Source organism: Typha angustifolia, chromosome 7, assembly GCF_048772165.1.
Source record: "Typha angustifolia cultivar Huaian chromosome 7, ASM4877216v1, whole genome shotgun sequence".
Lineage (NCBI taxonomy): Eukaryota > Viridiplantae > Streptophyta > Magnoliopsida > Poales > Typhaceae > Typha > Typha angustifolia.
In genome coordinates, this window is record NC_133245.1 from 16,728,109 (window position 1) to 16,752,143 (window position 24,035).

General features: G+C 39.7%; 5 protein-coding genes across 7 annotated transcripts; 4 read left to right on the top strand and 1 right to left on the bottom strand.

The window, feature by feature from the left end:
* The first annotated feature begins 810 nt into the window (after positions 1–810).
* On the top strand, positions 811–3,078 carry LOC140762242 (tubulin beta-7 chain). The gene is made up of 3 exons (XM_073099917.1): positions 811–1,335; positions 1,438–1,707; positions 2,183–3,078. Exons 1-3 carry the CDS (start codon positions 942–944, stop codon positions 2,854–2,856), a joined length of 1,338 nt encoding a protein of 445 aa, XP_072956018.1. The 5' UTR covers positions 811–941; the 3' UTR covers positions 2,857–3,078.
* A 240-nt stretch (positions 3,079–3,318) lies between these two features.
* LOC140762243 (uncharacterized) lies at positions 3,319–6,350 on the top strand. The gene is made up of 3 exons (XM_073099918.1): positions 3,319–3,605; positions 3,695–3,749; positions 5,473–6,350. Exons 1-3 carry the CDS (start codon positions 3,381–3,383, stop codon positions 5,907–5,909), a joined length of 717 nt encoding a protein of 238 aa, XP_072956019.1. The 5' UTR covers positions 3,319–3,380; the 3' UTR covers positions 5,910–6,350.
* Positions 6,351–9,153: 2,803 nt separating this feature from the next.
* Positions 9,154–13,185, top strand: LOC140763751 (5-amino-6-(5-phospho-D-ribitylamino)uracil phosphatase, chloroplastic-like). 2 transcript variants are annotated; one of them, XM_073102084.1, is made up of 5 exons: positions 9,154–10,651; positions 11,428–11,493; positions 11,698–11,836; positions 12,311–12,446; positions 12,864–13,185. In XM_073102084.1, exon 1 carries the CDS (start codon positions 9,617–9,619, stop codon positions 10,589–10,591), a length of 975 nt encoding a protein of 324 aa, XP_072958185.1. In that variant the 5' UTR covers positions 9,154–9,616; the 3' UTR covers positions 10,592–10,651; positions 11,428–11,493; positions 11,698–11,836; positions 12,311–12,446; positions 12,864–13,185. The 2 variants fall into 2 exon arrangements, with proteins under 2 accessions (XP_072958185.1, XP_072958186.1); XM_073102085.1 differs by lacking the exons at positions 11,698–11,836; positions 12,311–12,446; positions 12,864–13,185 and having other exon boundaries at positions 11,428–11,494.
* A 959-nt stretch (positions 13,186–14,144) lies between these two features.
* LOC140762833 (pectin acetylesterase 9-like) lies at positions 14,145–17,904 on the top strand. Of its 2 annotated transcripts, XR_012104757.1 has the most exons (14): positions 14,147–14,402; positions 14,472–14,554; positions 14,658–14,787; positions 15,084–15,163; positions 15,433–15,519; positions 15,612–15,736; positions 15,823–15,883; positions 15,987–16,043; positions 16,122–16,199; positions 16,332–16,437; positions 16,520–16,665; positions 16,792–16,902; positions 17,027–17,167; positions 17,626–17,904. XR_012104757.1 is itself a non-coding variant. In XM_073100789.1 (13 exons), the coding sequence occupies exons 1-13, from the start codon at positions 14,270–14,272 to the stop codon at positions 17,722–17,724; spliced, it is 1,296 nt and encodes a 431-aa protein (XP_072956890.1). In that variant the 5' UTR covers positions 14,145–14,269; the 3' UTR covers positions 17,725–17,904. The 2 variants fall into 2 exon arrangements, 1 of the variants encoding a protein (XP_072956890.1); XM_073100789.1 differs by lacking the exon at positions 17,027–17,167 and having other exon boundaries at positions 14,145–14,402.
* A 523-nt stretch (positions 17,905–18,427) lies between these two features.
* Positions 18,428–23,565, bottom strand: LOC140762746 (transcription factor EGL1-like). The gene is made up of 8 exons (XM_073100674.1): positions 23,135–23,565; positions 22,635–22,886; positions 21,914–22,010; positions 21,759–21,773; positions 20,815–20,871; positions 19,807–20,736; positions 18,876–19,313; positions 18,428–18,790 (listed from the first exon to the last, which is right to left on the bottom strand). Exons 1-8 carry the CDS (start codon positions 23,272–23,274, stop codon positions 18,719–18,721), a joined length of 2,001 nt encoding a protein of 666 aa, XP_072956775.1. The 5' UTR covers positions 23,275–23,565; the 3' UTR covers positions 18,428–18,718.
* Positions 23,566–24,035: the final 470 nt, after the last annotated feature.

The window sequence follows — 24,035 nt, forward strand, 5'->3', positions numbered from 1 at the left end:
AGAGAGCCTTCATGAGTGGGTGTTACACTCACCGACAGTGTTTGGTGAGAGACATAGACCTTCCCCGTACCAAATCAACTATATATCTTATTAGACATTATTTATACTATAATTATATTGGCCTCTTCGATTGTCTTCCCCATCCTTATCTAAACTTGCCATAATTTTCTTGCGTAGAATTTTAATTATTTCTTGTCTATCTCCAAATCTCAATCTCGAGTTCTCGACCTTTCACCTGATCCCCGCCAGGGGAAGCAAGTTTAACGTCAATCTTGGATATTTTATTACCATCGACGTTTACTTCCATATCAGCAGATAGCATTGGATTCCATCCAAATGCCAAACAATAACAATCATTGAGGGTTATTTCCGGAATATACTCTCATGCCCCCAATAATTGATAGTACCCATCTATTTTGGAGTAGAAATATCTCTCATCTTCTTATCTTCTTAATCCCTCCCCAACACACACACCCCCAGTCTATCATACTAGCAATTATTTTAGTGTAATATTAATTAGATGAGTATATACATAATAATGAATGTAAGAGGGTTATATAAGTAATACTGGGAAATAAGACCTGCCAACAACCCATATGGCATATGTATGTATGACTTAGCATTGCAACCCCCTCTCTGTTGTCGCCTCACGTTTCCAGCTCACCCGCCTCGCTGTTGTTAGGTAGTCCATCTCAACAACATGCCCACATATGAATATTAACCCTTTTTAATACTATTTATTGTTTATTATTTATCCAGCGCATCAACTCTCCACCATCCAAGAGGAAAAAGAAAAAAAAAAAAACGCCAATCTTTTAACACCAATACCAAACAGTATCCCCATCGCACGTCTACAAAAAGGCCCTCCTTGTTTCAATCTCCTCGCCACCCTCCCGGAATTCTCTCCCTACCAGCTTTCTCTCGTTCGATCGGAAAAAAGGATGAGGGAAATCCTCCACATCCAGGCGGGGCAATGCGGGAACCAGATCGGAGGGAAGTTTTGGGAGGTGGTGTGCGACGAGCATGGGATCGATGCGCGGGGGAACTACGTGGGGACCTCGCATCTGCAGCTGGAGAGGGTGAATGTGTACTATAATGAGGCCAGCGGGGGCCGGTACGTGCCGAGGGCGGTGCTGATGGACCTCGAGCCCGGCACGATGGACGCGCTCCGGACCGGACCTTACGGCCAGATCTTTCGCCCGGACAACTTCGTCTTCGGCCAGAACGGGGCCGGCAATAACTGGGCCAAGGGCCACTACACCGAGGGCGCGGAGCTCATCGATTCGGTTCTTGATGTGGTCCGCAAGGAGGCCGAGAACTGCGATTGCCTTCAAGGTATTCTGTTCTATTCTATTCTATTCTGTTCTACTCTGTTCTATTCTAGTTGATTCAAAAGCTTAAAGCGGTTTGATAACATACGATGTATTCTGGTTATAGGCTTTCAGATCTGCCACTCGTTGGGAGGGGGGACGGGGTCGGGGATGGGGACGCTGTTGATATCGAAGATCCGGGAGGAGTATCCGGATCGGATGATGCTGACGTTCTCGGTGTTCCCGTCGCCGAAGGTGTCGGACACGGTGGTGGAGCCCTACAATGCGACGCTGTCGGTGCACCAGCTGGTGGAGAACGCCGACGAGTGCATGGTGCTCGACAATGAGGCGCTCTATGATATCTGCTTCAGGACACTCAAGCTCACCAATCCTAGCTGTAAGCGCGATCTTCTTTCGTTATAGCAATATACACGTATATATATATATTGGCATGACTTGTAGTATCCGATCTATTACTTAGCCGAATATATTTATCAAATTCAGATCCAGATCTAAGACCAAGCCTTAACCTTAATGGAATAACTTTTTATTTCCATATGCTTCAAGAATAAAAGCGTAGTTTTTTCCCCAATCGGGTTACGGGCCAATTCAAATGCTAGGAGTAAATGACTAAATTTTTTCTTCAATCACCATCAATTAAGATTCTGAGACCAGATCTGTAGGTTCCGGTGGGCGATGGCCCCACGTAGGGATGTGTTCCACCTAAGCCCAAATGGAGCACATTATGTGTTTTACGAGGACCCGGACCTAACACGTGGTTGTTAGATTTGACATCACTCGTAATGTACGTGTTTATGAACATCTACGACTCTATTATCAATGTGTAATTCTCTTTAAAAAAATTGATTCAGTTGGTGACCTGAACCACTTGATCTCCACGACGATGAGCGGCGTGACGTGCTGCCTCCGATTCCCGGGGCAACTCAACTCCGACCTCCGGAAGTTGGCCGTCAATCTCATCCCCTTCCCCCGGCTCCACTTCTTCATGGTCGGCTTCACCCCGCTGACCTCCCGCGGTTCCCAGCAGTACCGCGCCCTTACCATCCCGGAGCTCACCCAGCAGATGTGGGACGCCAAGAACATGATGTGCGCCGCCGACCCCCGCCACGGCCGCTACCTCACCGCCTCCGCCATGTTCCGCGGAAAGATGAGCACCAAAGAAGTCGACGAGCAGATGATCGCGGTGCAGAACAAGAACTCCTCCTACTTCGTCGAGTGGATCCCCAACAACGTCAAGTCCAGCGTGTGTGACATCCCACCTACGGGAATGGCCATGTCTGCAACCTTCATGGGCAACTCCACGTCGATCCAGGAGATGTTCAAGCGTGTGTCCGAGCAGTTCACTGTCATGTTTAGGCGCAAGGCTTTCTTGCATTGGTACACTGGGGAGGGAATGGATGAAATGGAGTTCACTGAGGCCGAGAGTAATATGAATGATTTGGTCTCAGAGTACCAGCAGTACCAGGATGCCGTCGCCGACGACGACGAGTACGGCGAGGAGGAGGAGGAACTCGAGGAGAACTGAGGAGTTCAAATGCTATCTATATATATCTACACATGCATTATTTTTCCCTAAGTACGTACATTTCCATGGAGTATACATCTCTATGGCTTGTTTGTTAATTGTGTGTGATTATTCTTGTGAAAATTCGATCATTGGTTGGTTGTATTAATTACATTGCCATAATGCCATGTAAGTTTGCTGTATAGAGGATGTAATATGTACCCTTTTCCATTTTACCTTTCACATGCTTATAAGAGAAGGGCTCAAAGTATAAATATTAAAGCAATAGGGTTTGATCTGTAAAATGATTAACCTGATGCTACGGCTTGTCGGCAATATTATCAATTCTTTGTCCATATGTGCAAATAATACGACAAATCCAGCTAAGGCCCTTGTCAGGCCCAAGACAGGCCCATCCAATTATTTGCAATTTTGCACTTTCGTCCCCCCGTGTTTCCGCTTCAAAAGTCCCAAAAGGCCAAAACCCAAATCTAACTCAGAATATATTTCCCCCTTGTTCTCTCGATCTCACTCCCATCTCCACTATGCAAGAACCCGACGCTAATCCTCCATCTATTCCCAGAGCGGAGCAAGAACCCAACGCCGCTGCCCCGGAGCCGCAAGCACCACTATCGATGGCGGCGGCGGCGGCGCCCGTGGAGGAGGAGACGCGAGTCAAGAAGAGGAAGTTGGAGGATCTGGGTTTCCACAACTCCATCTACTTCAAGATCCGCACCGTCGTCAAAGATCTCCGCCCTCTGTTCGTCGAGGTAGTTTATTTGTTTTTTATTATTTTCACTTGTAATTTCGGTTAAATCTTGGGTCTACACTGAAAGGCCTATTGTTAATTCCGTTGAAGGTTCTCCAAGGTCCCGACTTTAGAAGCAGCAATGCAGCTCAAGACATACTAAAGCGTAAGTCAAGTACTCCTGGATTCTTAATTACAATTATGTCTCGAAGTAGAAAATTTTCTGTAGGTATTATCCTTGCATGAGTAAAAGAGCTATTTTGTTTTCTTGACAGGCACTTGCTAGTAACCCGAGCAAAAACTATGTGTGATTTATAAAGTAGCTATGATTACTGATTAAAAGCACGTAATGTTGAATTACATTATTCTTAGTTCTCTTAGTAGAAAGTACTGTCATATTTCTCAATGGTTCTATTCGTGGGTTGTATTGATGTATTATGGAACAATGAGAAGCCACTTTGCGATGAGCTACTAAATGGTTGATCAATACTGATTGCAGAGACCCATGTACATGGATTTGGTGGATTTTACTTTGCTTAGCTTTATTTTAGTTTTGATTTTTGAAACTTTATACAACTCATTTAATCCCAGTCCACACATTAGGGATATATTTTGTTTGCCCTGTTGTCTATTTACTTGTTAGGTCAACTTTCTCCTGACATCATGAGATCATGAAGTAGGAAATAATTGGGAAAGAAAAACGCGACCGGGCAGTTTACCTGGCATGATTGTCACTCTGACAAAACCCTCAAGGGATGGCTGACTGCCTCCCTTGGTCATCCTTTTGTAGGGAGTTTTCCCTTCCTTTTGTTCTATTTTATAGAAAAGCCTTTTCATGTAAGATTTGACATAAGCTCTTGCTCTAAGACTAAATTGTCAGAACCTTTTCTTTTCTGGATTCATGCTAAAGAAAAAGAGGAATAAAGTTGTTCTCCATATTGGATTCTTCCATTTCCTCCCTGAATTTATTTTTCCTTTCTACTCCTTTTCTCTGAAATACGGAATCTCTCTGATCTGAATTCTCTTCTCTTTCTTTCCGTTACTCTTTTTTTTCTTCCTATATTCTTATTTTGCTACTAGGTTCTCTTTGTTGAATGTATTCGTCCATTATCATCCAATTTTTATGAAGCTTCACTTATTCTTTGTCTACTATACAATATTTAACAAGTGAGAACAAGTAACTACAGTAGTAAAACTTTTCCTAGTTGTTTCTAGTAAAACCGTTGTTGATCTGGCCCTTAAATAGGATCAGAACTAAAAGTCCTGGAGCATAATTGTTCACTATAAGTTTTATAGATCATTTTTTTTCCCTCTTCCATGCTCACCTTTCGTTTCCCTCATCATCTTTATATATAGCTAGTTCCGTTATTTTTCATATAAATTTGCCATTCACACCCTTACCAGTTTCATTTCTGAATTCCATTTAGTGTGAAAAGCAATTGCCACATGGAAAACTGAGTTGTCTTTTAAATACATTTTATGCCTCTTATTCTCCTAAAATTTACTTTCTGCTCTACTTCAAGGATCTATATAGCCAGAGTTGCTTTAAAGCAAGGTTGGCATTGCCTTTTAGAAGCCAATTGTGTGCAACTAGATATATACATAGTTATTGTCAATCAGAGAAGTTTCAAAGGACGAAATGAGGAACTTCAGAGCATTTAATATCTGCCACATAAAGCCAATCCCAAGCCAAATCATTTAGGTCATAGGGCATCTTAGTAAGTAACCATGATGTTGAAAGTTCCAATACTTGAGATATCTAATGGTGTGATTGGCTTGTATCAAGTTGACCCTTTATGGTGTAGACTTACTGTACAATGGATATCTACTGCAGGTTCTTTACTGGCATCTAGTATGTTTTCCTTATCCACTGTAAATCCATTTTGTAGAAATACAGACTATGATAGAGTTATCAAAAAAATTGAGGAATGATCTAACTGCTTCTGAAGAGCCAAAGGAACCCACTGAAAAATCTTTGGGTGGGGCTATCAAGGAAGAGTCTGCCGAGAAGGTCCAAGAAGAAGAAAAGAAGGGAGAACAGCCCCAAACTACTGATGCTGCAAGTTTGTCAGACGGTCCACCAGAAAATGAACCTAATTCTGATAAGTTGCCAAGCATCTCAGAAAAATTTCTCGAAAAGGGATCACAAGGATCCAAGTGCAGTGAAATGAAGGATACCGCTAAGCAGCTGGACGAAGTTTCTCAAGGATCTTCCGTTATTGGTGGATCTCCAATTGGCTGGAACTTTCTTGTTTACCCTGGAAGCAACGCAGTCTTTTATGGTGTGACCAAAGCAGATGCACTCTTACGTCGATCTGCCAAGTAAACATGTGCTTTCTCTTGAAGACTATAACTTTGATCAGCAGATATTCTCCCAATATGTAAGAGTCGTCGACTTTATGATGAAGTTCTGACAGTGCTCTAGTAGGGCCTTTTGCTGTTATTTGAGTCAGGGAATGAGGGAATACAAATCCCGTGTCAAGGAATGCAGTGAATCGATGAAGATCATTAAAGTCAGTTCTCTACATATTTTGTGCTTGTAAGAGGAGAAATAAACCATCTCTGTTACACCATGTTTTTTTTTGTTTTACTTTCACTGAATAGGATGAATGCTATACCACATATGGAAGTTATTTACATTTCCCCAGTCAGGAGTTTAAATCTTAATGATCTGTTCCCTTTCACTACAAACTCTTTCCTGATCACTGTTGGCCTGGATGCAGTTTATTTTCTTACTATTTGGTTGAATTGTCTCCTCAATAATGTCAATGCATAAACATAAGATTTTGCAGGTTTTATGTGTCGATGATTTTGTTGTGGTACTTCTTATTTATCAGTATTTCTGCTGTAATCTTGCTCTAAAACATGATCCAGTGTCGGGAGTCAGTTTTCGGTATTTGCTTGTTGAGTTCTGCTACAAACTAAGAGCTCTAAATTCCTCCTACGAGAAGGTACACATAAGGAAAATGTTATAAATGAATTTGCTCTTGACTTTTGCACTCTGCTGTCATTTATGATTCTGAAGATGATCCTATCTAGTTATCTATAATGTCAGATCCTATCTATTATCTATTATCTATATTGACTTTTGCACTCTAAATTCCTCCTGCCGTAACCTTGCGGCATGCCAAATAGTTAGAGATTGTTTTAAAAACAAGTGATTGTCTCTCTTGGATGTCAAAATTTCACTATATTGTTCAAGCATTACTGATCTGCTTTAAGGATAAATTTGATATGACATCTAACTATTTTCTAAAAGCCTTCTCTTCGGAAACTTATTGCTAACCTGATGTAAGGTTAAAGCTGATATGACATGTAACCGTTTTCTTTGTTTTAAAGAAAGTAACCATTTTCTAGAGAAGCATGCAAGCAAAACGATTTGGCTATCATTCATTAAAGAATCTCTACAAGACAATGAAGTATTATCCTTCCGCATGATCATTACTTAGCACATTGGAAATCGAGGAATGGTGCCCTTTTTTAAGTTCCCAATGTTGAGGCGGGGGTTCTAAACTCTATCACTGTCCACTCCATGGATTGGCAATGCTCCCCAATAGAAGATTCCCAAGATGAATTTAACCATGATGGAAAGAAAAAGCATGAGCAGGCCATAAATGCTGGGTAGATGCGTCATGGACATCAGAAGGCCAAGGAGGTTTATTTCTCCAGCCAGAAGACAAGACACCTTGAAACTTTGTGTAAAGCTATATTGGAAGGTGAGGCTTTAGGCTTTGTTATTTGGTATTCAAGAGCTTTTACTAACTTTCTTCTAAGGCTTGCACCATCTACAGCGACTCTAAGATCATTTATCGTCTAGAGAATTGCTTATTATTATTAAGTTCCCTGGAGAATCGGTAAGACTGGTAGAATAAGTTCAGTACTAATACAAAAGAGCTTATTCTATTATTAATTATTCTTGTATTATTTTTTTTTACTTTCAAATTTTGATATATAATATTTTACTTGCACGACCCTAATGCAAAGTGCAATTGAGTTTATCGATTAATATAAATGCGGCTAGGGGTGAAAACGGATCGGATACGGCTCGGATAGTGCTCAACCCATATCCGGATCCATATTTTTTATTCGGATACGGATTCGGATACGGATATTTGACGGATAGCAAAAATTAAAACAATATCCTAAGAAAACGGATACGAATAATTTTCGGATACAGATCGGATAGTTTTCGGATACGGATCGGATAGTTTCGGATACGAATCAGATAGTGTTCGGATAAATTTTCGGATCTTAAACAAATACGTATCAAATTTTAAACAAATTAATATGAACTTACTACGAATATCAATCAAGTCTAAAACCATTCAAATACAATTTGAACAAAACTTAAAGTATTTGAGAACTGATTCATCGGCAAAAGGATAGTAACGGTGCAAAAAGAAAAAACAAAAGAAATTATAGACTTTAAACAAATATAATGTGCATAAACTAATGATCTAAACCTAATGTGCAAAATATCATTTAGGTTCAAAAGTTATGAAAAAAATATAAATTTGTTCTAGTAGATAAATTATCCATGCCTAGCATTGCATTGATCAGTCCTGCCCTCACTACCTTGGTTGCACAGGTATCTGTTCCATTTTTATTTATGATTTCTCTTGTAGTTACTAAGTGCATACTTTAAGGAAGAATATAATCACTAAATGAGATAAATTCATTAGGCCCAAAAAGATAGTCAATATACTCCCAATCCTGCCAAAGGTTAAAAATGTCTATGAATGCATTAATATACCTGAGCAATGGAGTGGAGGGAGGGTCGACGGCGGTGGAGGAGGGAGGACCCGTGGAGGGAGGGTCGGTGGCGGTGGAGGAGGAGGACCCGTGGAGGGAGGCCGGTGGAGGAGAGCTGAGGTTGACGAGGGAGGGCCAGTGGAGGAGAGCCGAGTTTGATGAATGAGGGTCGGAGGAAGGAGGCGGTGAAAACAGGTGAGGTCGTGAGGGCGATGTGAATTTTTGTCCTTAGATGGAGGCGGCGCCGCGGCTAGCAGTGAGGCTGTGAGGGCGATGGAGATTTGGGGGAGATGGTGAGTAGATGAAGGCAGTGATGGCGGTGAGGGTGGTGATCTAATTTTAGATGGAGGCGACGGGATCGAGGACCCGTGGAGTGAGGTCGGTGGAGGAGAGCCGAGGTCGACGAGGGAGGGCCGGTGGAGGAGAGTCGAGGTCGACGAGGAAGGGCCGGAGGAGGGAGGCGGTGAAAATGGGTGAGCCGGTGAGGCCGTGAGGGCTAGCAGTGAGGGCGGCGTTGTGGGTAGGAGTGAGGTCGATGGAGATTTGGGGGAGATGGTGAGTAGATGAGAGATAGAGGTAGGGTTTAGTAACTTTAGTTGGGTATTTATTAAGCGGGTAAACGGATATCCGTTATCCGAATCCGTATCCGATAAAATCAACTAAACCCGTATCCGTATCCGGATCCGGATTTTTTTCTAAAAGGCTATCCGTATCTGGATCCGGATAGCGGGTTGGGTCGGACTTAATCCGACCCGTTTTCACCCCTAAATGCGGCCCATGGGATCTCTCTCTCGCGCGCTCGAAGCCTCGAACTCGAGTCAAATGGCTATTGAGTCGCTTCCCTCACAGTCATATGTTATCGATTACCCGATCTGACATTTTTTAATGTATATGCGGCTAAGCCGGTCTCTAAAACTTCTTCGCCCTGCACGATTTTATAGGCTCCATCAGCCATCTCCAAGGTTTCCGCCCCTCGTTCCTAATCTGCGAGAAATGGTCTAGCTTCATCGCAATCTCAAAATTAGCCGGCTTCCTTCACTTGGATCCTGGGAATTTATTCGGGATTTGTTTTCGTATTTAAAAATTCTCCTTGAACTTAGATCCCTAATTCGATCTGGGTGGTGTAGTTTTTGTTTGAAAAAAAGTCGAACTTTGGGGGAAATAAGGTGGCTTTTCTTCTTCGGACTTGGATTCCGGTAACTTCCATCTTCATTTCCGAACTCTCTTGTAGATTTTCTTCACAAATTGGAAAGACTTTATCCTTCGATCTTTGGTCGCGGGATGATTGCTTCAACCAGCTTCGCTGCCGCTCACCACCTGCTTGGCGAAAAGCTTTGCCTGCATGGTATCACCAATTTGATGGGCGAACTACCAGTTTCCTCTTTGAACCGAAGCACGGCGGCGGCCAAGAAGAGACGCACCAATTTCCGCGCCATGTCTTATGACCTGGGTTATAAACTTCCGGACAGCCTTGGTTGGCTGATGACACCTCAAGACAAATCTAAAAAGCCACCCCTGCGCCGAGAACGGATGGGTGGTAAATGGTTTGGTGTGATCTTGGAGTGGAAGGGAGTCATTGTTGAAGATGACGATCCTGATTTGGAGCCGCAAGTGTGGTACGTGCTGTCTCAAGAAGAAGGGAAATCATATCCTCCAGACTCTCTGCTGAAGAAAATTGATGGCATGAAGACTGACCAAGCCATCTCGGACGTTCTCTGTTGGTCACAAGACCCACTGGAGATTGAAAGGTTAGCGGCGCGCAAGGAAGCAATTTACCGGGTTCTCCATGGAGGGTACTACCGGATACGGCCGGGGACTATTGACTTCATGAACACCCTCTTAAGCTTCAGCATTCCGACGGTGGTCGTGTCTACGCTCTCACGGCAAAGTCTGCAAGAAGCAATTGATGCTGTTGATCTGCAAGACTACTTTGATATGACAGTGGCAGCGGAGGATGTGTGCAGAGGGAAACCTGAGCCAGAGATGTTTGAGGTCGCAGCACAGAGACTTGGTATTGAACCAGATAGGTGTTTGGTATTTGGCAACTCGAGGTTGACAATTGAGGCTGCACGCAATGCTGGAATGAGGTGTGTTGGGATTGCAAGTAGGCTTCCAGTATACGAGCTTCAAGCTGCAGATCATGTAGTGAGGTGGCTTGATCAGCTTTCTGTTGTTGAATTGCAAACACTTGCTGGTGGTGACCCGATTGGCCGCAGGGCCAGAGCATCACATATGGAGATTGTGATCGAAGACTGATCCTGACTTAATATGTATTATCAAGATTACTCCTTTTTCAACTTGTTTGTTTGCAAAGTCGTAAGTCTTTTTAAGACACCATTTGTATTTATAAAGCTAGTGCTGTATTTTTCTGTGTGTTTATAAGATCAGGTTTGGCTCAACAGAATAATCTACTTGAAGTTAGCTCATGCATTGAAAGGACTTGGGTATATTCCAGATTTCTCACATTATATATGGTAGATACTTATCAAGATCATACACCATTGAAAAGGAACTGGAGCAACATGAACTTTTCCCTTGCTTGAATTACTTAAAAGAACTAAGGGTTATATTCCAATATTACTAGCATGCTATGCTTTTGTTTGCAAGAGCATTAATAGTTCCTGAGAGTTTTGTTGATTTGGTTTTCAAGCGCATTAATAGATCTGAGAGTTTTGTACTGCATTGAAATTGTTTCTGGAAGTTTATTCGGTTGCTTTCTCATAGCTACATGAAACTCCTCTAGCTTAATTACTTCCATAAAGGTTTCAGTTTGATTAGATGATTCTGTATGCCTATATAAATCTCTACTGCACCAATGTTTCCCTCCTGCCTCTTCTCTCTCATGCTGGAATGAAAGGTGGAGTTTTAGAAGTTCTTCTGGTCAGTGCTGAAGGCCTCAAAAATGCTCATTTGCTCGGTGTCTCTCACTCTCCCTTTTCTCCTCCCCTCCCCTCTCCCTCTATCTCTCTCTCTCTCTTGCTACTCAATACAGTTCTTACAAAAAACACCTGATCAATGTGAATTTTTGAAGAATCTTTTACCTATTTATGTTCAATCATTTATGATTCTCCTCTGTCAATTGGTGAATGCAGGATCATCAAGTCATTATGTGATCATCCAATGTGGCAATCAGACAATTACAAGCAAAATCACAACAGGTATATAGTTCTCTCTTGTAATTATCAGTATGGCCACATTAATGGCTCACTAGTTTGATGTGTCTATCAATTCCTATAATGTATTATGTGTAATTCCTTATTAAGAGATATCATGTTTTTTCTAATTGTGCCCTACATAGCAAGTGCAAGCAAAATTTATTGTCTCATGTTATCTGCTTAAATATCTTGCTACTGTTGGCGCAGGAAAAGATAGGAAAGTCTGGTGGAATGAGAAGTTCAGATTTACGCTCTCATCTTCAGAATGCAAAGACTTGAACAAGCTCAAGCTGACAATCATTGAAAAGGATAATTTCTTGGAGGATTGCTGTGTTGGTGAAACCACGTAATATCAATAAGCATTAGAAATATATTGTTTCAATTCATTTATAGTTAGTGTTATTAATATTTGTCCTTATAACATGTAAGCAAATCAAGAATATTGGAAGATGCTTAAAACAATACTTACTGGTCATTGTCATTTATAGACGATACCAATCTGTTGAAATATATAAATCTTCTTTCCTCTACAACAAGGTTGAGCTTAGTTATTAATAATCACTATATACTGCAGGATTAACCTAGACATTTTACCGACTCTTACAGTTATGTTAAATTCTATAACAGCATGATACTAATGCACGATCAAGTCATAACTAACTCTGATGAGAAGAACAAGTATCAGTATCAATGACACGGAATGTATCAGTTAATACATCTATAGTATATCAATTAGCTGACAATCCTTTTAAGCAAGTTCGACAGTCACTAAACAATTCATTGTTAGCACGTGATCACTCACTTGTAAAAAATTATGCAGAGTTCATCTGACAGGAGTTCTTATAGAGGGAAGCCAGATAGGTCTCCTAGACCTGAAGCCAGCTCCATACAATGTAGTGCTCTATGACGGCACATTCAAGGGAGAGCTCAAACTCGGTCTTAAGTTCATCTCAAATGTAAGTACATTCATATACATTTCATGCAGGTGGAAGTTAAATCAAAGTAATCTTTTTCAAGTTGATGGCACTTTTTGATGGATGTTTGAGATGAAATACTTTCACAAATTAGACCACTGAAATTAGGAATCCAGCCGATAAAGATTAGGTTTTTTTCAGTCGCAGAAATGAAAGTAAGATCAAGGCTAAAAAGTTGTATATATTTCTTCCAATAAAATCAGAAGGTCTCTAAATCAAGTCAGAGAAATTGCTGCAATTCTGAAATGTTGATGATACGACTCTTTTGCAATTAAAGAACATTGAACAAATTAGAGACTTTTATTTAAATTTTTAGAACTTCATATTTGTCCTGGTCACTGTATCCTGTTATTCATAAATACGGCTGTATGACAATGGTGTTGAATTCTCTTTGTCCAGGTTGATTTCGAGCAGCGAAGAGAGAGAGCAGGCTGCAGTGTAACTCAAAAGCAACCACAATCCATATTTAGAGCTTTCCTTGGCATGACTCTACAGCGAATACCATGGCCGAGATTCTTCTTCTTCCAGAACCGCTTGGTCGACCGAGAAAGTAGGAAAGATCAATAATTTTAATAGCTTATCGCAAATTATTGCCTCAATGAAATTCTTATGGAGTTAGAAGTGTTAATTCTGGTTGGGGAATTGAAACTTGATGTAACAATCAGTAACATCCATGGACTAGTTTGAACAAATCTTCCTTTATTGAATATATAATACACAGACTAATCTGTTTATTTCTCTTGAGCAATGACAGTTACTAAACTACAGGTAACTACCAATCTACCATACTGCTTTTCAAGTTCTTGGTTGTTGGAATAAGATACGCATCCATATTCTCACTTTAAAGAAATTTGTTTCTCTAAGTCAAGTGCGACATTTAAAACAACAGTCAGAACAAGGAGTTTGTCTGGAAGAATGTGACACGAGGCAATGATTGGAATGTCGGGATTAGCACAGCTAAGATGGTCCCAAATAATTTCGCACATAGGATTAATTTTCTACATTTTGGAGGCGATGGTAAGCATCTGAACTTAATTTTCTATCTTTCCTCTATTGCTAGTTCATATCGGGTGGCCCCGCCTTCCCTTCCGCACTAACACTAAAGGACGAATCCATCAAAGCTGGCGTTTTCTTCTCTCTCTCTCTCTACCCTTCGTGTAACCGCAACCTTCACACTCCTAATAATTCCAAAACCATAACATAAAAAAGGGCAGATTAGTAAAATAAAAAAAATTAGATTATGATAGATATGATTAGATCTTAGTTATAGGAGATATTATTACATACTAGACAATTTAAATTTGATTCTTTATCTTTACAAGAGATAGATTTTAATTTAAATTTAATTATCTATCTCTATCTGTTAGCAAATTTTAGTTTAAATAAATCTTAAATTAATAAAAGATATCTGTAAATAACTAAAATATGATTGAAGAGATAGAATTTAATTAAATTTTTATCAAGTTAATAATAGAAGGATATCAATGCATTACTTTTAATTGAGAATACATATTTCTTTTATTTAATAAGTTATTAAGATAACGTAATTATAAAATAATAATAATTTGCAGCATAATTTTTTTTAGAAACAAATAATTATCTTTAAACTGGTAATATCTTTTTAATATATATATTCCTATTATGCCCTTGAGAATCTTAACCGATAGATTAATGAACACATACTCTCCTCCTACGGCACGGAAGAAGAGTTCACAAAAGTATAAAACCATCGCGATCCCATCCAATCCTCCTCCTCCTCATCGAGCTTTCTTCATCTTCTTCGGGCTATTCCAATCCGGTCTCCAATGGCGATACCCAAATCCGCGGCGGTTTGGGCAATAGTGGTTTCCATGGTTCTGGTAACAATGGCGAGGAGGATCCATTCATCCTTATCAGTGGGCATGTCGCTGATCCCTAATGCTACATCTCTCGGAGCAGGTGACTCCAACTTGATATGATACCGTAGAGTATTTTCCCGACAGAATCTAATGTTAAATTATGTTGTAGTTTGTTTGGATGGGAGCCCGCCTGCATACCACCTCCACCGTGGCGTCGGTGCCGGCGCTCGCAATTGGTTGCTGCAATTCGAGGTGAGGAATCGATGGTGCACCGTCCGATCTTGATCGGAGGGAGCCGGTCGGGGGTCGATACGGCCGTCTGATGTGGTGGTCTTTGTTAATCTCGACGGTGCAGGGAGGTGGGTGGTGCAACGACGTGGCGTCGTGCTTGGAGCGGTCGACGACGAGGAGGGGATCCACGCGCTACATGAACAAGCTCGAGGTGTTCTCCGGGATACTCAGCGATGACCCTGCGATGAACCCAGGTGCGATTTTGGACCGTTGGATCAATTTAGATGGATTAAAATAAAAGATCAGTGGTAGAAACGAAAATAATATATATATTTTTTAAAAAGGAGGGGTAATTAATGTCCCTCCCTATCAGAGATTGCCTGCACAACATAATGTAGGAACTTGATGCATCCGGACACTATATATCGTGTTTGCCCAGCAACGTAGACCATTACGTCTGTTGTCCTAGGTTACTTTGTCATGCTAATATGTGTATCTATTGAGTCACGTTTTATTGATAAATTACTAAAAACTTTGCTTCTATGATTAGATTTTTATGACTGGAATCGTGTGAAGCTTCGTTATTGCGATGGTGCCTCCTTTGCCGGTGACTCGGTTTACGGTCGCGGAGTAAGGCTAATCATCTTTCATTTTAAAGTTTATTTTTTTTATTTAAACTTATGGATAACTACTATTTCTCTACTTGCTATTGTGGAGTAACCAAAGTCAACAGTAGAAGAAGCTAATTCATTTGAACAATTACAGACAAGTTACAATGTTTATTTTAGAGAAATTAGTTTTTCTATATATAAAAGAAGACAATCTGAGATTACTTGTTCATATAATTTTATTTTTTTTACTTCTGATTTATGGGGGATTTTCTTTTGTTTGATCGGAAGGATACTCTTCTTTACTTCAGAGGGAAAAGAATTTGGGATGCTATCATTAGTGATCTTCTACCAAAAGGGCTAATACAAGCTGAAAAAGTAACACATTCAAACCTCCACATCTACTCAAGAACTTGATCTTGAAATGTTTCTGTAAACAATCAAACATTAACTACCCATTTTACTCACAGGTGTTGCTTTCTGGCTGTTCTGCTGGAGGTCTGGCTACCTTTCTTCACTGTGATGATCTTGCAAATCATCTTCCTAATATGACAACTGTAAAGTGCATGAGTGATGCAGGATTTTTCCTCGATATGTAAGTCACTTGCAACTGGATTCATACCTTAAAATCTAATTCTAAGGGAGATCATACTCAAATATTTATAACTATCTATCTGGCAGGAATGATATAACCGGAAAGAACAGTATAAGATCCTTTTTTAGCAGTGTAGTCAATCTGCAGGTTAGCTTTCTGGTGATATCTTCTTTATGCAGCTGATCATTTACGACAGCCCTGAAATTAATATTTGTCATTCATGTTTGTCTAACAAAGATTTGTGCTGTAGGGGGTGCAAAAAGTTCTGAACATTGATTGTTTAACTTCGCATGATAATCCTTATCAGGTATATGACTTTTCTTGTTTTCTTACTAATAGATTAAATACTAAATAGATTCTAATTTCATTTGTATTTTGTATGCAGTGTTTCTTCCCACAGTATGCATTAGCATACATCAAAACACCTTATTTTATCTTAAATGCAGCGTATGATGTATACCAGGTAAGTGATACTTGGTTGAAACTCTCAATGCAGAAGTGATGTTTAGTTTATGGCTGAAATTGGGCTTAATTTCGTATATGCTCTTGCTTGAAGGCTTCTATGTTTGTTAACTGAGTTTCTGTTGGTGGACAGTTTTCTCATATATTTGTGCCACCTTCAGCTGATCCAAGTGGACATTGGAGCCGTTGTAAGAAGAATCCTGAATCATGTAGGCCAGACCAAATAATGATTCTCCAAGGTTATTCCTTGAGTCTACTATAGCTATTCTATCTTACAAGACCAAAATTGTGCACAGTTACTTGAAGAGAAATTTTTTGCAGGTCTTAGAACTGAAATGCTCACAGCATTGAGGCCTTTCGATGGTTCAAAGAGTGGTGGTATGTTTATAAACTCTTGCTTTGCTCATTGCCAAAGTGAATTACAAGATGCATGGTTTGCTCCCAGTTCCCCCAGATTAAATAATAAGGTATCATTCTTTAGACAAATTTTACTTGTAGATTTATAATAGTGAGAATTTCTTCGTATATTCTTGTGAAAGATATTAATTGATCATATGAAGAACTGAAGGTATATGAACATGCTGGGCTTTTAGACTATTGCAGAGGCTGTAGGTGATTGGTACTTCGAAAGAGAGGTGGTCAAGGAAGCCGACTGCGCATATCCTTGTGACTCTACTTGTCATAACCTGATACCTTCAAATAGGGTATGTCAGAAATACTTTTAAACTTTAATACCTTACTGCAAGAGGTATATCTAAACAATATAACTTCTAAAAGTTTATTTAAAAAGATGAAGCTAACTGGTGACTTTATACCATTTTCTGATAGGTCTTGAATTAAGCATCAAAGAACAAATATTTCTGCAGCTGCAAAGATATCGCTGATTCTTCAGATTTAAAGAAGAGCCATTATAATGATTGTTGATTACTTGATTTACCTATCTGAGAATAAATTGAAAGATAATTCTAGGTGCATTTCTCTTTCTCTGCCTAACAGTTTCTTCAGGTCTTGATAAAGTTACAGTTAAGATTTTTGTGCAAAATTAGGTTGTTTTTCCATATTGAACCTTTCAAGTGTTTGATGGTGTGCATTAAGACAATATCTTTGTTTATTTTTTTAAATGCTACATTTTGCAGATATAGATCAAGTAAGCGAAAAAGGATCCTCCGTAATTCATTGCATGATGGAAATTACTGATTCCTTTTCCTTTATCTAGACTATATCTAGTGAATAAAAATGTGATATATGCAGAAACACACTGTTCAACTGTAGTTCCTTCTCATTATGGTTCACTTATGCAGGCACAATACTTTTTGCAAGTCTAGTTATTACTCGACAACAGAATCGCCCTTGTATTGCTGAAGAATTTGTTTCAATAAGAATGTTTTCTATCCTCATTGAATTAGGTTTGTACTTTGTTCTTCCAGGTTGATGGATATCATGCTCCTCTACATGGCTTTGCACAAGTATCACTTACTGCCCTACTGGTGATTATGTACCTGTTACAGCCTCCCTCATTCATTTGAATTTACTGAAACAAATAACCAATGGAAGCTCAGCTGCAAGAATTCTGAGTTAGTGCTTATTAGTTAATATTCTTTTACCATATCTAAACACAAAATTGTAAAGATACTCTAGAGTATATTGGCTCTAGAAAGAAGCAGATATGGTGTTGATTAATTAATTGAGCTGCAGAAGTTAAACTATCATTTGGCATGATGTATAGCAAGTGGATATTGACATGAAACAATGAGTTGTAGAGCAAGTGGATGGATGAATATTAAGTTGTAGAGCTAGATTAGGCCTGCATTAATGAACTTTGGCAGCTTTAATTTAGGGAAATCCACATGCTAATCTAGGAACCTATGGCCATTAAGTGCCCAAAATGTTTTTAACATAACTCACGTGCTGTCACATCTAACCTTTTTGTACATGGGGCGACATCTTTCCACGCAAATATGTCTCAACTTTATTGTTTTTAATCATATCAGAGATCAATAAAGGCGAATGTGGCGTCTTTTGAATAAAAACTCAAATTTTGACATGAAACAATGACTTGTAGATCAAGTGGAACTCAGCACATTCTAAACATAAACTCAAAAATTTCTTTTAATCGCCCCATCTCTACTAATGGAGATCCATGAATAAGTTAAGTATGAAAAGAGCAGATGAGACTATCAATCAATCACGAAAAACAACACTGTAAGTGATCATGGGATTTGCATCGCCACTTCGATTCCTTTGGACATACATTTACCGAGCAGTAAAAGTTCTACCAGCTGAACTTTTTATTATTGAAGCAATATTGTGTAACATACATCACTGGACATTACAGCAGACCAACTAGATATAAATTACAATTAGGAGGAAGAGTGAGACACCCCTAACTGGTAAGAGCTCAGAGAAATCGTTGAGCGCATGGAAGTTCGATAGTGCTCAGCAGAAAAGCACTGGAGTCGTCACCAGAGAAAGATTTAAAGAGCTCAGGATTCCACGATCAGTATATGGTAGCTAAGAAAACTAACATTTAGCTACAGCCCTTTGAAGGGCTTGCTTGATCATTCCTGGAGAGGCTATGACTGAACCGATAAACTGCAATGAAGAATAAAAACAAGTCAGCAGTCAAAGCGAAAAATATTACACAAAAATGAAGGACAAGCTCTTACTATTGCCAAACCTTAGCCTTTAATGTCAGTGCTAACACTTGATCGGTAGTGGATGATTGCACCGAAAGAGGATCTAAATGCAGGTTACTTATTGCCTCAATTACGTCAAGCAGCAAAAATTCCCTCGCTGGGCAATGGATCTCAAGGAAAACCTCTTTATCAGTCATGGTAACATTGACATCAATTGGGCCATCCTTGGACAAGATCCAATGATGTTCCCCATCTGTTTCATCAACATCAGAAGCCTTTCTCTTTGCAGAAGTTCTCCTGCTATTTATGCTTTTACTGTTGCAGTAGTTATCAGACGTTCTTTCGGCAATATCAGGATGCTTCCTTCTCCCTCTTGATTCACGGTCCATTCGCTCTTGGCAAGATTCCAATTCGTCTATTCTTTGTTCAAGCTCTTTCAGATAGTCTATTGCGTCGCCAAGGATGGATGCTTTGTCAACCTGAGACAAGAACACGACGATTACAACAAGGTAAAAGGCAGAAGTCAAATAGCTAGAAACTAACTAGAAACACGACTCAATGTTTCCAGGATGATTAAATAAGATACAGTTGATATCTGGTTTCATCACATTAGGGGCTATTGCACTTCTCAAATCTGCTCACAACCTATGCTTATCATAATAAGACTGGCATCCTTCATTTTTCTACTAGAGTAGTCTAAATAGACTGTTTATGTATACATTAAATACATGAAAATAAAGAATATGATGCTTTAAATAAGAAAACTTCAAAATTAATGTATTTGAAAAGGAGTATTTCAAAGGATATCCATTAGCAATTTTAATTTTTAAAGGGTGTGATCTGCCATTTCAAAACAACAGAACCATTCAGGTAAGCTTTCCCAGGAATCACCAAAAGCATCCAATTAGTAATTTATCCTACAACAATATAGGGGTAATTCCATTGACAGCATAAAATATAGTTCAAATTTACCTTGCTAATAGAAGGAACCATTGATCTTAATACGAGGAACTTCTCATTCAGCTTCTCTCTTCTTCTTCTCTCTGATATCACATGACTGGGTCCAGCATCATCTCCTTCTGATCTAAAGACTCTATTCTGGCGACCATTTTCTTCTTGGGTCAGTATTGGCGAATTACCACACTTCCATGGAGTAACAATCAAAGCTTTCTTCAGCAACTTTTGAGGTGTGCCAGTGAGTGGCTTCGGTGCATTTAGAGCTCTCCTCCAGACATTAAAGCTGGAGTCGTGAGAACCAACTGGAAAGCACGATGTCAGTGTCGATTGCCTGGTGCTTCTTGAAATGGCAGCAAGAATCTTTGTATAGTGAGAAGTGCCACCCTCAAGATCCAGAGAAATAAGCCTAGTCTGGGCTCCCTCTAGTGGCAAAGAAGGGATGATGAAGGCCTGTGATACACAGTTACTTGAGTTCAAAGAACCATTTAGACCATTGCTGAACTCATCATCTGCCAAAATCCTATCATGTACTTGAGATACTCCATTCACCACTCCAACTCTGAAAGAGTCAACAGTTTTCTGATTGTGACCCTTCTCCCTCCAATTGTCATCTGGAGAATTTATATCCAACTCTTCATAAATATTAGCCTGCAATTCATCAAGCTTCTCCTGGATTTGTTCTGCTTCTTTGGTTGGGGCACAAGGAAGAAGAGTAAAATGAGAAGCTGGGGATCCAACTTCTAATGGAGTCTGACAGTCAGATATTACGTTATGCTCTCCAAAACCAACTGTATCAACTACATCACGATCAAACTTTGGGGGCACATTGTCTTCCTCCTTATCAGACATAGGTGGGCTAGATATAGATTGCTCCGAGCAAACAGGGTTTGGCAGCTCCCAGAAGGAAGTCGTGACTTGCTGTATAAGAGAGGGATCCTCCGAAACCTTACAATTATAAGAAAACATAAAGATTCTGCAAGGGTTCTAGATATGACATGTGAGCTGATTAAAATGGGAACTAACCAATTCACTTGTACCCAGTTCGAGCACGCCGCCCATGAAGGGAACACACACTACAGTCTGCAAATAAAAGGCACAAACAAGTAAACATCTGAAGTCTATCTCATGCACTTCAAACTGGTGCATGATGGAGAGATTCCAAAAGAATATGCTGTTTGCAGAAGTCCTAATATAGGAAGTTATTAAAGGAAAATATCAAGCAACATCATTCTCTATGTCCTTTCACCTTCCTCACAAGCAAGCGCTTTTCGTTCCCACCCAAGCAATGCAGCCATTTACCATCCAAGAATAAGAAACTCAATCTCAAAAATGCCAAAGTCTACTTCAGGGATGACAAGGCATCAGAATCTGGCAATGCTGTTGCATTAGACCTTAGGTTTGGTATGGTCTAATGCAGTTGCTTAGGCTTCTGATATCGAAGCAAGTTGGGTCTCATAAAAAATATTAACTTGTACTTAGCCATTTCCCAGTTTCACTGCCAAAAATTTATGCTGACTAAAGCAACATGCTAACTATTAAAGTCAAGATGTGAGATATGAGGGGTGGCAAGTTGACAAGTACTTGCAACCTTAGAGTGCACATACTAGCTAAACTTTCTACATTTATTTCACTTAATAAGTCTAGTTTTATCATAATTATTTCATCAACGATAACAATAAGAAAAAAAGCATTCCGCTTTTATGCAGCCAGTTCTGACAAGAGTAATGTCTTCCGTCAGCAAATAGTAGACAGACAGTTAGTGGGACTTTCTCATTGTGTTCACTATCAATTTGCAACCAAAAAAGAAAAAAACAAGATGTCATTACAGATAGATGTATATGTTACATACATGCAGCCAACAAGAGGTTTCCCTTCCTATTTAGAGTAAAACTTGCCCACCAGCACGATAGTTAACAACATCTCAACATTTTAAGATGTATGTTTCATAGAAGAGATTAAGAAAGTACCTGAATAGATGCACTCTGAGATGATGTTTGATACAAAAGCCCATCCAGCATAGGAAATGCATGTCAGGCAACAAGATTACATAATTAGGTCAAATAATGTTATATTTATCGTAATATCATAAAGATAACTCTGGAAGAAAGCCATGAAGTCTGACCTTCGCTAAAAGAGAGCGTGAAAATGTGTTGCTATCTGCAAATTGAGCATTGTTCAACCATATATGCTGATTACTTGCTAAGGCTTTACCTGGTAACCTGCCCAGAAAGAAGAAAGAGAGAAAAAGTGTTAAAACAAGGGAAAAGCAAATTTAGATCAATAAAAGCAATTAAGGTAAAACTCTGAAACAATATAGCCCATGCCCTCAAGAAATCTAGGTAGCATTATCAGGCTGGTAATCCACATGACCTTGTTCCATTCAGCTATTGTTCAGAGAAGACTATATATAATATCTGAGAAATGAAACATTGAACAAGATATTGAGTACATTTTCTTCGGTCGCCCATGTTCTGCTATTGTCATAGGTTTAGGCAAAATAAGCATATAGGAGATCAGGGTAGTAAAGAAATAAGATGGGAGTGACTAAACCTAAGGCAAGTTCAAAGCCTATTTAACAAAGAAACAATTACTTAGGAGGTAGCCCATGATGTTTGCGAGTACCTAGACATTTTTGCCTAAAAGTAGAAGACAAGTCAATCTCACTAGGTCACAGAAACTTGACACCATTAAAATCACATATAAATTCAATCGTAGCTCCTAACTTTGACCGTCTTCTGCAGAACAAAACATCATGCAACTTTGGATCTAAATAGGAAAGAGCAAAGGCAAAAAAAAAAACATAAAAATGTAATAGGAAGTAAATGCTATATATCAGAAGTTACCCCTGGCTTGGCCCGAATGTGAAGGACATGCAAACCAAGTAATACCACTCAGTGTCCGTCAGATCTTCAGGAGATAGTGAAGCAGAAGGCCTCTTGGTCTGCTTGCTTTCCCCTGCAGAAAGAGACTCATAGAGCTCCCTCAATTGGTCACTTCTCTGCAGACCCATTTGATCAGCTTTAAACTCCGTTTGCTGAGTCGTCTTCCTTGTTTTGATATCACCATTATAGTATCCATCATACCATGCTAAAGCCCTAGGAAACCACCAGAATTTAATGCAGAAGAGAAGATATCAGAGAACGAGGATAAAAATTTTGATAATCCACAATAAGGACTATTGCCCCTAAAGAATCTTTCAGTTTCCTCAAATATATACATGACAAACAGGTCTCCATAACAATGTAGTCTTTCTTTCGTCAGTAACCAGTCCTAAGATTGTTAGAAAATTTAAGGAAAAAAGAAGTATACGTTAGAATGATAACAGGTTGAATGTTTCCCATACCCTTGTTGCCTAGTTGAGATGGACCAAAAGATTGCATAGCTCCACTGGATGCTCCTAACAGTAGCAGCAAGCTGCATCCTGAGGTGCTTCTCCAGCAATTCTTTCTGGTTTGAAGGAGCTCCCACCATTTTATAGCACATAATTTAGATTTCCACTTCGAAAACAAATTATCTACCGCAGGCTGCTGACTTCTAGCTCAAAAGAGTTCGAAGAAACCCGAAAGTAGTTTCATTGCCATTCTTACAAACAGCTGCTGGACATAGATCTGTTGGTGTGAAGTACTAGATCCTTCTTCCTGAAGCTAGAAGCTAATTAACCTTCTAGTCCTAAAAGAGAGCAACCAAAGAGTCAGAAGGTAGGTGGCTCTCAGGCTACAGTCACCAATTTTAGGAACTTAGAAGGCAAAACCCATCAAAGAAATTAACCCCCGCGCGCCCCCTCCCCCGCCTCCACCCCCCCACCCCCCAAAAAAAAAATATCCGAAGAGCTTCGTTCTCTTCTCCCTTTTAACTCTAGATATCAAAACACCCTCTTACTGCTAGATATGGTAAAGAACAGCTCCCAAAGCATTCAGCTTTGCAAATAAATTTACTTCAAATTTATCTGGAGCTTGGAAGCATTACCATTGGCAGGAGCAGGAGGATACCATTAGTTCTGGAAGACCCAAACAAATGTGCCAAAATTGCTTGTACCACTAAAAGTAGAAACACTCAGCACTATGGCTCACTACCCAAAGTCCCTCAGTTCCTACAACAGAGTTAGAAACAAAAGATCCTAAGCCAGAAACTTTTAGTACACAAGGAGAGCCCAGGGAGGATGAGAAGAGTCAGCAGCTCAGCAGTTCCCAAGACAAATATGCACTGTTGTTCATAATCCACACTCAGAAGGTTTTCCTCTCACT

Bases quoted from the DNA above. Each gene is read 5' to 3' on its own strand.
- LOC140762242 (XM_073099917.1), top strand. From the start codon at position 942: ATGAGGGAAATCCTCCACATCCAGGCGGGGCAATGCGGGAACCAGATC. The intron at 1,336-1,437 runs GTATTCTGTTCT...TTCTGGTTATAG, and splicing joins GAACTGCGATTGCCTTCAAG to GCTTTCAGATCTGCCACTCG. The intron at 1,708-2,182 runs GTAAGCGCGATC...AAATTGATTCAG, and splicing joins CAAGCTCACCAATCCTAGCT to TTGGTGACCTGAACCACTTG.
- LOC140762243 (XM_073099918.1), top strand. From the start codon at position 3,381: ATGCAAGAACCCGACGCTAATCCTCCATCTATTCCCAGAGCGGAGCAA. The intron at 3,606-3,694 runs GTAGTTTATTTG...ATTCCGTTGAAG, and splicing joins TCCGCCCTCTGTTCGTCGAG to GTTCTCCAAGGTCCCGACTT. The intron at 3,750-5,472 runs GTAAGTCAAGTA...TCCATTTTGTAG, and splicing joins AGCTCAAGACATACTAAAGC to AAATACAGACTATGATAGAG.
- LOC140763751 (XM_073102084.1), top strand. From the start codon at position 9,617: ATGATTGCTTCAACCAGCTTCGCTGCCGCTCACCACCTGCTTGGCGAA.
- LOC140762833 (XM_073100789.1), top strand. From the start codon at position 14,270: ATGGCGATACCCAAATCCGCGGCGGTTTGGGCAATAGTGGTTTCCATG. The intron at 15,737-15,822 runs GTAAGTCACTTG...TCTATCTGGCAG, and splicing joins GCAGGATTTTTCCTCGATAT to GAATGATATAACCGGAAAGA. The intron at 15,884-15,986 runs GTTAGCTTTCTG...TTTGTGCTGTAG, and splicing joins GCAGTGTAGTCAATCTGCAG to GGGGTGCAAAAAGTTCTGAA.
- LOC140762746 (XM_073100674.1), bottom strand. From the start codon at position 23,274: ATGTGCTATAAAATGGTGGGAGCTCCTTCAAACCAGAAAGAATTGCTG. The intron at 22,011-22,634 runs GTAACTTCTGAT...CTTTCTGGGCAG, and splicing joins ACATTCGGGCCAAGCCAGGG to GTTACCAGGTAAAGCCTTAG. The intron at 19,314-19,806 runs GTAAATTTGAAC...TTCTTGTCTCAG, and splicing joins TGGTTCCTTCTATTAGCAAG to GTTGACAAAGCATCCATCCT.